Raw genomic sequence first — 13,521 nt, 5'->3', positions numbered from 1 at the left:
TTAGTATCTCATTTGATCTCGCTATACCCTTTTCCCGAAAACCAACGGAATAATTTACGGAATGCTTGGATTGCGATTTTTTATTTTGGCATGCTTAAAATCAGTGATGAGAAAAAGGGAACGAGAAAATTCAGGTGTGTTGTTTAAATGTAAGCGTTCTTCAAGTTAAATTTAATTTTTCAGATTTTGAAATGAAAAGTAACCCAAGGCGTTTAGGAAAATAACCGTAAAATGGGTTTAATATACAGAGTGGCGGTCATAAATCAAGAAGGTCAGCTCATTAAATCCTTCGAGAAGAATCTAGACTACCCTGAAATAGAAAAGACCTTTTCCTACCCGTTAGACATTCAGCTCAAACTATCAGACAAAGGCAAGCGAGTTGTGGTAGAGTTCGGAGAAAGAGATGGAGTCAAAATTGGACACGCTATTTCGGCTATAAATGGAAAACAGACTCTGGGGCCGAGGACAGCAAGTGGTCAATGGATTCTAACTTTTCTGAGCGAACCTCAAAATTTCCCACTATCTATACGATTCTGTAGACCCAAACCGACTTCCGATGAGGAACTTACTATGTATAGTTTACTCTATACCATGTACGCCATGAGTGCTACCTTATCGCCTGTTGCTAGCGACTCAGGCTTCGAACAGATTGACGGAGATAACTTCAAAGTGAATATATTTCAGACAGTGACTGGAATTAAGTTCATTGTGGTATCCGATTTAAAACAGCAAAACATGGACGTACTGTTTTGGAAGATATACGAACTTTACAGTGACGTGTTGAAGGACCCGCTGTACAAAAATAATTCTCAGCCAATTAAAAATCCTTTGTTTGATAATGCGTTGCAGTTTGCTATTGAACAATTTGAGAGAACGGGCAATGTCAGTTGATTGTATTTGGTTATTCGAAATTTAATTGTATAATGTTTATTTAGAGGCAGTATCAAATACAATTTGCTACAAATCGATCAATGAAGTTGTACCAGCACACTGAAGCTAAAGATACTTTGGTAATTTTCTGATCGATTGAAGTGAGAAGGCTTAATTTTTTTTGTTCCGTTTAAATAAAAACAGGTATTAAAATTCATGGGATTTAATTTAAAAAAATTTGAGGCGCTTTGGAAGGTTGTTTCACTTTTGTCAAATATTTTGGTTTTTCTCAAAAGCTACTAACAATTTTCAAATAAAGTTGTTCCAATGGAAGGGCCACCCACTCCCCTATGTGCATGTATATACATCTAGCCTCTTTTTACCTTAGTTCACGTTTTACAGCCTTCGATTAATTCTCGGTAGGAATGTTAGAACCATATTTTTTAACCCTTGCAATCAGCAAGGGGATTGCAATCGGGTACTGGACTTTTTTTCGGTAAGAAAATTTGTTCACAGAATGGTCAAAATTATAAATGATAAATGTAGGTTCTTCTCAATGAATTCAAATTTTTTGCTTCTGTGGCACACTTTTTTTGGAGGCAACGAACACACCTGGGACGGCAAAGGTCCTGCGTTTGAATCTGACAGGATCTGTTTTTTTTTTCAAACAGGAAATATCGCGGTTCCAAAAAAGTGTCGGCTTATTAATTGTCGGCTGAGTTGCCACATCGTAGAATTGCTTGTTTTTTTTTTTGCTGTTCGCAATTAACATTCTAAATGCGGTTTGATTTACTTCTGCTGTTTGTAATTTTACTAATCGTGACTTCGTATGTAATTTTCCGCAATATCTACTTCCTGTTCCATCGCTGCTTTCCTTAATTGTTTAGCTTGTGTTTCGAGTGTTTACTTTCTGTAATATTTTTGTTTGATTTTTTAATTACTGTTTTTTGTCTTTTGGTTCGAAAATATTAGAAAAAAATGAGTTCTCGTGATTTTTTTTCTTTACAAGCGTTTTTGTCTTTAATATTATCTTTTTTGTTGTTGTAAGTCAGCCTTCTTAACGTTACGTATCAAGTTCATATATGATAAATTTGTTGTAATTGGGTTATTTTAATTAGGTTTCAGATTATCTGCTATTTCTGTTTCGTAGAAATCGTGAAGATTCAGCTGTTTTCAGGTTTTTCCCCTTAATCTTAGTTTATAGCAATTGTTTCTGTTGATGTTTATAGTCAGTTTTCCTGTTGGATATGCAGCAGGTTGTTTGGTTGCAAGATTAAAAGCAAAGTTTTGAAGTGCATATAGGAACTTTTGGATCTCGATTTTTTGACCAATTTGTTTTCTGAGCGTGTTTCGGTATATTGGTTCTGAAAGAAATGAGTTCAGTTTGTGGAGCCGGAATAGTTATGTTTAAGGTAATTGATATTGCATAATAATTTTAATAAAATTCGTCGTTTGAAACACATTATCTTATTTTTTTGTCATTCCGTTTTGTATCGCAAGTGGTGCGAAGCTCCGCTTCGCCTCTTTTACATTTTTCGCTCTTCTCGAAAACTACCCTGACGCAGCTGAGATTTTGAGTTTAATCAAAAGCACGTGTTGAGAGATGCTCCCCTGCATAAGCGGCTACGCCCAAATAACTGAACAAGACAAGTTTTATGGTCCTCAAGAAAGGACTTTTTTCATACTTGACTGTTTTTGCTCCCCTGCATAAGCGGCTACGCCCAAATCATTGAACAAGACAAGTTTTATGGTCCTCAAGAAAGGACGTTTTTCATAACTTGACCGTTTTCATACTTGAAAGTTTTTATTTTTCTCAAAAACTACTCCTCTACTCCCCCAGTTTTGGTTTCGATCAAAAGGTTGGTTTGGGTGAAGTTTCCCTGCATAGGTGGCTACACCCAAATTGGTTAACAGGAAAGGTCATTATCTTCAAAAAGACATTTTTTTCACATTTTGACGGTTCTTGAGAAACTTTTTGACTATTTACACTTAGAAAGGAATGTGTTATAGTATGAACTTTTTGTTTTTTTCCAAGTGTCGAGAAAATGCCCAGTTTCTGAAGTTTAACCCTTTTCGCAGTTTTCGTGAAGTTACTTTTCTCAAAAACTACCCTACCAAATCTTTGATTAAAGCTTCAATAGAAACAACAGGCTATGGGATTTTCCTTGTTTAAACGGCTCCGCCCTAGTTTTCGAATTCCAAAATTCCATTTATGTCAAGGATTTAATCTAAACAACAGGACTAGGGAAGCCTACTTGTTCAAGCGGATGCACCCTATTTTTGTTTTTAAATTTGGGGTCTGGAAAAATCAAATGGGTAAATTGAGAAAACACGTTTGTAAGCGTCCACTTCGGACAAGGGGCTAGGTCCTACATTATTAGAGAAAAAGTAAAGTTTTTGTAGAGAAGTCGAGTTTTTGAATTTTGATCGTTTTTTTTGGAAACTTATCAAGTTTTCTCAAAAGCTACCCGGCCAAACTAAAGCTTTGATGTTTGATGATAGGAAAAGGTTGCAAATATTTTCTCTACAAGAGAGGCAATTTTTTTTATTTTTTGGAGAACTCAATGGGAAAAAGCCCAATTCTGAAAATTAACCCTTTTCGCAGTTTTTGCTGAAGTTACTTTTTCGAAATTTAACCTGCCTACAATAGCTGCAATCGTGCCAAAACTGACGTTGAGTTCAATCGAATGAACGTAGTGAATATGTGGTAAGAATTTGAATCGAACAGTGAAGAAAGGCAATTTTGAAAGAAAAATGTTACTAAAAAAGTGGCTCCGTAGCTACGGGTTCAATCAAAATAATGCTTGTGGGAGCTTATCTCCTGATGTAGCTAATTTTTGCCCATGTGAGCAATCTCGTTTGACTTTCATTTATCCCTCCTTGTATCGCGCATTTTTCTTTCTTTCGGTTTTGAAATCTGCTAATTATTCTAACTAGCTAATCTGTCAAGGCCTGCTCATGGACAGGACACCGCAATCGTTTCTCTCAAATAACTGCCGTTCACAATTGAGTCACCGAAGTCGGTACGCATGTAGGAAATTTTCAACTCTATGTAGGATATCACAACAACTAAGATTTTTTTTAGTTCGTGACTTTCTTGTTCGATATATTTTTTCCCGGAGATTTTTATATATCGTTTTTCTCGAAGACATCATGTAAATATGTGAAAGTATTAATTTTCAGTGCTTGAGTGCTAGCTTATGAACCTATTGTAATCTTCAGCTTTTGACATTTAGTCTTACATCCAGCAGTATAACTTGACCCGTGAATGGGGGGGGGGGGTACATTACTACTGCTCCAAGTAGAAACAATCAAAGAAATATTCAAGCTCAATTGTAGAAATAGACCAATATCGGGCAGATCTCGGGCCACTATTGCTGTATTTGAAGTGAAAGTTCAAATTCGGAAAAAAACTTTAATTTGAAACATTAAAGTTTTTTTTCCGCCGTTCGCATTTGAAGTGGTAGGCGATTCCCTCAAAGGAGTCCGTAAAACTCAAACAATCTGCTCCGAGTATCTCAATTCATAAAAGGTGTTTCGCGCCGCAATTCGAGCTGCTTTTGAGTCTCACGGATTGTGTGGTTTATCACATATCGAAGAATACGCCCTACGAGATGTGGGCTGCGTCGTACTTTTTGAACAATACTTGTTTTCTAGTCTGAACATAATAGGTAACCAATCAGATAGCGTAAGAAGAGGCGGGCTCTTTTCCAGTTTCTCCCTTTCAAATTCAATTTGGAAAAGCTTATTTAAAGTTTTGTATCGGACTGTTTTTTCCCTCCATTACATGATTTTTCGGACTATTTTGTATTGGAATGTTTTGTATATGCACCCCTGTTTCGACCAAAACTTTTGATCTAGCCAAATTGGTTTTGACACACTTTTCTTCGACTCAGATATGAATATCATTATAAGTTCATCTCAAAAGTTTTTTTATCCAGTCAGGGGCCTCTCGGCTGCGGCGAAATAATTTTTTCTTCACTGATTCCCCAGATTATGATGTGGCTTGTTTACGGGAGCCTTCTCTTCTCTCAAATTTTTCTCAAATGTTTTTCGTAATTTTTCGAGTACCCCCACTTTAAAATAATTCCCCGCTGAGTTCTTAAGTGATTTCCGTGAAAGTATAGATATTATGAGGGCAGAAAAGGTGTCATGTTTAAACCCTTTTATGTGTGATTCGAACTACATGAAATATTTGGAAATGTTTCCCCCCAGGACCAAAAATAAATTTTAGATTTTAGTTCGGTTTAGACTATTGAAGATCACGCACCCCCAGCAGGCAGTTTGGTATAAATTCTTTCCTTTGATCTTAGCAGAAAAGTGGGCTCTTTTCCAGTCCCCCCTTTCAAAATACCGAGTTTTATGTTTGTTTTACGTGTTATTATTACGGCTAAATGCGTGTTGTTACGCTGTAAAATATGAAGAACAAATCTGTTCACAGTTGTCGATTTGTTCACCACGCCAAATTTCATTGCCTTATGGCAACGTTAAATATACTTTTCATAATTGAATTTGAAAGGGGGAAACTGGATAAGAGCCGAAAAGTGAAATTAGATGTATGACACATAACGTAGCTAGATAAGGTCTTTTTGAGTAGCAAATTATATGTTATGAAGTAATCGGAAGATGAGTGTTTTAGAATTTAGGTCAATAATTTTTGAAAACGCTTTCCCTGTTTATTGAAAAAAAACACAGAAATAATGTGAAATTCAAAAAGAAAATTACAAGATTTGCAATAATAACTGTGGTCATAAATTCGGTTACTTGCTCAGTACACGATTACTCCTGTGTTTTTTTTTTCAGATTAGCTTGTGTTGTGCTATGAGCGCTCTTAAAACCATCAATTGTGGCACGTGTCAGGTGAAGCTGAGCCTTCCGCAGGTGAAAAGATGCAGCTTGTGCAAAGTAGCCATTTACTGCAGCAAGAAATGCCAAACGGCTGATTGGAAGGTCCATAAAACCCATTGCGTGGATCTGCGAGGCTATGTTAAGAAAGCAAATGCCAAGTATGAAAAAATGAAGTTGGATGATGAAGAGCTAAGAGACGACATCATTCGAGAGAATCTGGAAATTGTTGAGTGGGTTGAGTGTAACCCTTTTCCAGAAGAGGGAAACCTAATTGAATGGCTTGAGCCAGAAATCGCTCAAAATCCGACGTTTTTTGACCCGCGTGGTAACTTCAGCAACGTGAAATACCAATTAGATACGCTATTTGATTACAGACTGATTCGGGCTATCTATGAAGGGTTCGTGAATATTTATGAGGATGATTACATTGTGCATTATGGAAGAGTTAGGCAAGCTGGTTGGCTTATCTGGGACAGATTCGGGTTTGAAGGTATGCAATTCTACTACTACCTTATGATACAGCTGGCAAACTGTGAGAAGCTGTTCACGATGCCAGACGCGAACAGATTTGGCACTCGGATCATGCCGAACTGCAACATGAGTCGCCATGTTGAGTACGAATGGGAAAAAGTGGGAAGTTGGCGAATGTAGAATGGCTTACGAAAAGGCGAAGGGCGAGTATCTGGCCGAATGTGCCTAACTTAATTGACTACTACCTTTAGCTCAAAGTCTCTAGCTGCTGCTCCGCATGACTGAGTTGTTCAGTTTATTAAATTAATTAAATTGGTTGCTAAGTCCCCGTGCTATACACGACAACGGGCTATTGTAATCTTTGTTTTCTGTTAGTTGGCTCAAATTATTGTTCCTTCGTAAGTTTAAAATGCATTTCTTTATAGAGATGTGATATCGGTGCTTATCAAAATTAATTATATTTTCTAGAAATCTTAAAAATCTGAAGTTTGATTTTTTTAAGTCTTGATTTATTTTGACATTGTTGCTGAGTTTAATAAAATTTGACTACTGAATTTTATGTTCTTTTCGCAGTATTGGTCATGTTTTATGAGACGGTTGACCTTCAAATCAATTGACCTTCTAGACTTTTTAAGAACTATCGATACTCATTTTACCTTGAATCTTCACTGAATTGACAGTGAGACATCAGTTTTAATTAAGGTATTTTTTTATTGTTTCAATTTGGTACTTTTTGCATAGCATTACTTTGATTTGATCATTACCAGACAGACTGCAATATCTAACCTCTGTTCTTAATTTCACAATACGTACATCAAGGTTAGTTATTCATCTTGATTCATTTCAAACTACGGAACGGTATGTGAAGAAAATATTCACTTTTGAACTAAATAAGGGAGAGGGAGATAGCTCGCTAGTTTGACAATAGGGAACGAAAGTTCATTGGAACCGAATCGCAACCTTTTTATCCACAAATTGTGGGTCTCAAATTCCTATCCGCACCTTGTGATTTACCTGGCAGAAGCCGAACTTCGTCGAAAGTCGACTCGTAATCGAAGGTGGGTCAAATTTCGTCACATGGTGTAGTTATATGTTCTCCAAAATTGGTAAATATCGAATTCAGCGGACATTTTCAATGGTATTTGCATGGTAAGTTTTAATTATTCTGAGCATTCGTGTCTATTTGTGTTAGATTGAAGGAGCTTTGAAGGAATTTGAAAGCTACGAATAGCATGACGTTTAGCAATTTGATTCGACACGTAGTGGCAAATAGTCTAATATCGAATTCAGCGGACATTTTCAATGGTATTTGCATTGTAATTTTTAGATTATTCTAGAGCGTTCGTGTCTATTGTGTTTAGCTTTGAAGGAATTTGAAAGCAATGAATAAAAAGCATGACGTTCAGAGATTTGATTCGACCCGTAGTTGCAGATATTTTTATATTAAGCAGTCGTACCATAACTTAGCAGACTTCAGTGGACTACAGTTGAATACATTTAGCTCTAAATTTTGCTTGCTAGCTCTTTTCTTAGTCACATTGTAAAGAAGGTAAGCTCGTTATTCCAATTTCAGAATTGACTTTAGCTGTGCACTGAATTGTTTCATTTTGGCGGTTTGTTATCTGAAAAATAATAGCTCTTGATTTCAGAAGTGAATTGATAACTCAATCAACCAAATATGCAGATCTTTGTGAAAACTCTCACCGGAAAAACCATCACTCTTGAGGTAGAACCCTCGGACACCATTGACAACGTCAAAGCCAAGATCCAAGACAAAGAGGGTATCCCTCCCGACCAACAGAGACTGATCTTCGCTGGAAAGCAGCTTGAGGATGGTAAGCAAAGTTAAAATTTTCGGAGCATTCGATTTTCTAGGCTGGTTGGAGTTGAGTTCATTTTATTAAATTGGATTGCATTCAGGCCGAACTCTGTCGGACTACAACATCCAAAAAGAGAGCACCTTGCACTTAGTTCTTCGACTGAGAGGTGGAATGCAAATTTTCGTCAAGACTTTGACTGGAAAAACCATCACGTTAGAAGTGGAACCTTCGGATACCATTGACAATGTGAAGGCCAAAATCCAGGACAAAGAAGGAATCCCACCCGACCAGCAGCGACTGATCTTCGCTGGAAAACAGCTGGAAGACGGTAAGAACTGCATTGGTTACAATAAGTTCAAAGCTCAGTTAACTAATACGCGATACGGAAGACAATTGATGCGGAATCTTTAAAACAGATTTATCTCGAACCCTTTGTATTTCAATTTAGTTTCTTAGTCTCCTCTGATAATTTATTGTTTCCAGGACGAACCCTTTCGGACTATAACATTCAAAAAGAGAGCACCCTGCACTTGGTGTTGAGATTGAGAGGTGGAATGCAAATATTTGTGAAAACTCTTACTGGAAAAACGATCACTCTGGAAGTGGAACCCTCGGACACCATTGACAACGTTAAGGCTAAGATCCAGGACAAGGAAGGAATTCCTCCTGACCAGCAGAGGTTGATTTTCGCCGGCAAGCAGCTCGAGGATGGTACGGAATTGTTTTACCCTGCTCTAAATAACCACCACTGAGCCTTGATCAAATTCTTTAAAGTAAAGACCTTAATATGCTCTTCTAAAAAATAGAGTCCGATTAACAGTAGACTACTGACTACCAGCGATATTTTAGTATAGAGTAGACAGTTCGCACACTTTATTCAAGTCAGTTAAAGAACATGTGAGGTAAGGGGCGCTAATTGACAGTGAGATTGTCCACATATGGGCTGTATTCCAGGTCAATCGTTCCAAACTTGCAGTAAAATCGTTTTAAAATGTTTATTTTGATGTTTATTTTGTTTTAGGAAGAACTCTTTCGGATTACAACATCCAAAAGGAGAGCACCTTGCATTTGGTCCTTCGATTGAGAGGAGGGATGCAAATATTTGTGAAAACCCTCACTGGAAAGACCATCACGTTGGAAGTAGAACCTTCGGACACCATTGACAACGTCAAGGCCAAAATTCAGGACAAGGAAGGAATCCCTCCTGATCAACAGAGACTGATCTTTGCTGGAAAGCAGCTCGAGGATGGTAAGAGCTGCGTTGGTTACAACAAGTTCAAAGCTCAGTTATCTAATACGAGACACGGAAGACAATTTATCAGATTTTAAACACAGATTTATCTCTCGAACCCCTTATTTCGATTTAATATCTTAGTCTCCTCTGATAATTTATTGTTTTCAGGACGAACCCTTTCGGACTATAACATTCAAAAAGAGAGCACCCTGCACTTGGTGTTGAGATTGAGAGGTGGAATGCAAATTTTCGTCAAGACTTTGACTGGAAAGACCATCACTTTAGAGGTGGAACCTTCGGATACCATTGACAATGTGAAGGCCAAGATTCAGGACAAGGAAGGAATCCCTCCTGATCAACAGAGGCTGATCTTTGCTGGAAAGCAGCTCGAGGATGGTAAGAACTGCGTTGGTTACAATAAGTTCAAAGCTCAGTTATCTAATACGAGACACGGAAGACAATTTATCACAGATTTTAAACACAGATTTATCTCTCGAACCCCTTGTTATTTCAATTTAGTTTCTTAGTCTCCTCTGATAATTTATCGTTTTCAGGACGAACCCTTTCGGACTATAACATTCAAAAAGAGAGCACCCTGCACTTGGTGTTGAGATTGAGAGGTGGAATGCAAATTTTCGTCAAGACTTTGACTGGAAAGACCATCACTTTAGAGGTGGAACCTTCGGATACCATTGATAATGTGAAGGCCAAGATTCAGGACAAGGAAGGAATCCCTCCTGATCAACAGAGGCTGATCTTTGCTGGAAAGCAGCTCGAGGATGGTAAGAACTGCGTTGGTTACAATAAGTTCAAAGCTCAGTTATCTAATACGAGATACGGAAGACAATTTATCACAGATTTAAAACAGATTTATCTCTCGAACCCTTTGTATTTCAATTTAGTTTCTTAGTCTCCTCTGACAATTTATTGTTTTCAGGACGAACCCTTTCGGACTATAACATCCAAAAAGAGAGCACTCTTCACTTGGTTCTGCGACTGAGAGGAGGATTCTAAAGTGATCACCACCTACAGCTGTACTAGTATGGGGAGACAATGAAGTTTTTTGATGTAACTTGAATGGCACGTTTAGTAGAGCGGACTAGTATTGCACCTTGAGTTATTATTGCTCTCGTTGGAGTTAATTTAATTAGTTTGATGCAGTTCTGTTTGTCGATTTGATTCGAATAGTGTGTTTTACCATCATTAAGATTGGATCAATAAAAATTAGGTGAAATTTTTTTATTTAGCCATCCCTGTAGTCACATCGAGGTCAGTTCGAAGTGGAAATTCGAAAAGGCAAACTAAGATCTAGTACAGGAGATACGTTTTTTAGTGGTGCGCTTTCAGTAAGCAACGTACGTCTAAGCCCCAATGCGCTCTAATGAGTTCTAGTATTTCACTTTTGAGCCAGTTATCTCGAATTAGGTTCTAGAAATTCAAAGAGCTTAAAGGCATCCATATTCTTTTGAAATTTGAAAAGAATGGACAGTATGTTCTTGCGTTCACTGCCTCGAATGGACAGTATGTCTTGTTTTTCTAAGTCGGCTGTTACTCTTTCCTTGCGTTCATGATCTATTCAAGATTTGAATAGTCTTTCAGAGCATGTCGAAGGCTTATCGCTCGCCTCTGAGCATTGCCAGCTATTTTTGTTGCAGCAGGCAAGCAAATTATGACTCGGTCGTTAATTTTCTACCCAGACGAAATAGCAACTAAGCTTCAGTATTATTGTTCCGACTTTCGATACGAAAATAACGGAATATTTGTGCTCGGGGTTGGTTGGGTTTTTTTTTTACTTCAGAGAAATTTCGACTTTTTAACTAGCCATTTTTTGCCGGAATTTTTTAATGTATCTATCATTCATAAGATATTGTTGTCCTGAGCTTAAATTTGAAAAGATATTTCACCTATGATCATTTTTCGTAAAGTGAAGGGGGTTTAAAGATTGGCATTTTGGGCAATTTAGGTCAATTAACGCGCGATATATTTCGCGCTATTAACGCGTAAGCGTTGATTTAATCCGTCTTAGAAATCATTCCAAATTAGTTGAAGGAAGCTTAGTTGCCATAATTGATTTGTTACTGGAACTTTGTCGCTTTGTACTTTATATGGCGTGTGGGGGGATGATTTTCACAAATAATCTCAAATTTTTCAATATTTTCAATATTTTCTTCATTTTATTTTCTTTTTTCTTGCATATAATTTTTTCATGTTATTACTGCTTCATAGACCTTAAAAGGCAGTCGGAACATTCAGAGCTTCGCCATGATACGAGCAGTCTCGTTCAATTGAGTTCCAGTTGAACCCTCCGCCGCTTCCTTGATTTGGGAGTGTGGGAGAGACTCGTTCAGTTCGTTTAAGTTCGGCTCGTTTTCTTATTTAAAAGATATAGCAAAAGTGTAAAGATCACGAAAAACCTGATGGATCTCTAGTTTCGAAAATGGAATTTAATTTTCACATTTCACAGCAAATAACTATGGAGCCTGTGTGTTATTCAATTGAGTGGCAGTTTAACCCTCCGCCTCTTTCTTGATTTGGGGATGTCAGATCCTAAATTTAGAACGAGTCTTCTAAATTTAGGATCTGACAGACCTAAGAGATTTTTTTTCAAACTTGGCCTCTTATTGTGTCCATTTACCACGTCACAAATTGCCGTTTACCACGTTCGCTCGGAAGGCCATTCATATACGTCCCTGCGGCTACGTTCTAAACAACCAAGAGCCAACAAATTAGGCACGAAATCATGGAAGCTAACAAAGGATCGACTAGACAGTTTTTGGAATTGATTGCTGAAAGAAGACGCTCTAACCTTGATCAAACGGACAAATTGGTTCCAAGCAGAAGATCAAGGCATCTGGGCGGCATCGCGAGCTCATGCTTAATTAAGACAGCTCTAGTAAAACTCACTAGGCCCGCTGTGAAACTTGCCTTAGTCGAACCAAATAAGTATTATAGACTTAACTGGAATTTTGTAGAACCAAGCGGTTACCCCTTAATTCTCCATAACTAATTGCTCTCCCCGGGGATATTCGTCTGAATAATCTTTCAAGCAACTTGAAACGATGGTAAATGCTAATTCTTGATCACAATTTTGGATGATATAATAATTGGCTTCTGGCAACTGATGATAGACTAAAAGCCAAGTAGTCTTAGATATAACTTTTCCAACTATTTGTTGGCTATGTTTTTTTAAAAATCAACAGCTGCTGCAAAGCTGTAAGATTGAGTGTGGGATGCCGTGGTCAGCTGCCCCACCGAGTTTCTGAAGGTCAAATGATCGAGGCATTTAGGTCTTTCAGTTTGTTCGCATTTATATTTGCTTCGTGTATTGTCAGTTAAATTTCAGTTGTTTTTCCAACGCATAGTTTAGTCTCGCATAAAGCTTATTACACATTCGATCGTACTGTTGGTTCGAAGGTACGTGGCGGACGAAAGTTCAACTCGTCATGTCCTGGTCGGATATTTGGTACCAGCAGGTGGCATTTTTTTTTAGTTTTCCTTGCTTATTTTTGCCTTTTCTTTCGTTCTGTTTTTTTTTGCCAATGCAGTTCTCTAAGTGGAATTTTGCTTCTGTATATCTATGTTTACAATCAGTGTTTTGGTTCACACTTAGTATCTTGGTTCAAAATGAATTTCAATTTCCGGGACTGTTGGTCTGGTGGCCCGCGAATAAGACGACAGCCGTTTAGACGACCACGGTTTTTGATGGGACTTCAAGACGAAGCTTAACGCAATTCTCCACATTATAGTTCTGAAATATTAAAACCACCTTAATTCGAACTGCTCATTTTGTATGTAATAACGCTAGTTTGTCGTCTTATCGAATAGTTGATATTTCAAAAAAAAAATTGTTTTCAGTTGTACGGGAATGTGCCCAAGTTTTGTCAGCTCAGTTTTCACTAAATAACTGTTTTTGAGTTTTCATTTAACGCCGTAAATTGTGTTGCTGGACGTGTTTTTCCAAAATAGACCATCATTCCAGGCGATGTTTTCTTTTAAATTTTTCTTAGTTGTAGTCTTAGAAATTTTTCTAAATTCTTTTGGACTTGGTATCCTTCCATTCCTGTATGCGGGCTCGCAATGCAATTTTGATGTGGTATCGCAAGTGGCACGAAGCTCCGCTTTGCCGCTGAGCATAGGAGTTGCTTTTCGACTGTATTTCGCCGATTATTTGCCACGCTTCCTGGTTTTTGACTGCAGCTTTTTCGGCTTAGTTTCCGAAAGGTTAATTTCGAGCAGTTAAAGGGTTTTGCTTGTAAAATGGTGTTTTTGGCAGCAACG

The 13,521-nt window shown here is 37.7% G+C and overlaps 3 protein-coding genes across 7 annotated transcripts in view; 2 read left to right on the top strand and 1 right to left on the bottom strand.

Moving 5' to 3' along the window:
• Window positions 1-13,521, bottom strand: part of LOC134841170 (calcium-dependent secretion activator 1-like) — a 570,701-nt gene that overhangs the window by 206,466 nt on the left and 350,714 nt on the right. The window lies entirely within an intron of this gene.
• On the top strand, window positions 188-968 carry LOC134842337 (trafficking protein particle complex subunit 4-like). The gene has a single exon (XM_063858623.1). It carries the CDS (start codon window positions 232-234, stop codon window positions 889-891), a length of 660 nt encoding a protein of 219 aa, XP_063714693.1. The 5' UTR covers window positions 188-231; the 3' UTR covers window positions 892-968.
• Window positions 7,555-10,477, top strand: LOC134841194 (polyubiquitin-C). Of its 2 annotated transcripts, XM_063857021.1 has the most exons (8): window positions 7,555-7,738; window positions 7,839-8,024; window positions 8,110-8,337; window positions 8,493-8,720; window positions 9,031-9,258; window positions 9,412-9,639; window positions 9,798-10,025; window positions 10,181-10,477. In XM_063857021.1, the coding sequence occupies exons 2-8, from the start codon at window positions 7,868-7,870 to the stop codon at window positions 10,255-10,257; spliced, it is 1,374 nt and encodes a 457-aa protein (XP_063713091.1). In that variant the 5' UTR covers window positions 7,555-7,738; window positions 7,839-7,867; the 3' UTR covers window positions 10,258-10,477. The 2 variants fall into 2 exon arrangements, with proteins under 2 accessions (XP_063713091.1, XP_063713092.1); XM_063857022.1 differs by lacking the exon at window positions 8,110-8,337 and having other exon boundaries at window positions 7,557-7,738.

This window comes from Symsagittifera roscoffensis, chromosome 3 (genome assembly GCF_963678635.1).
Source record: "Symsagittifera roscoffensis chromosome 3, txSymRosc1.1, whole genome shotgun sequence".
Lineage (NCBI taxonomy): Eukaryota > Metazoa > Xenacoelomorpha > Acoela > Convolutidae > Symsagittifera > Symsagittifera roscoffensis.
This window is presented reverse-complemented; position numbering and strand designations above follow the sequence as displayed.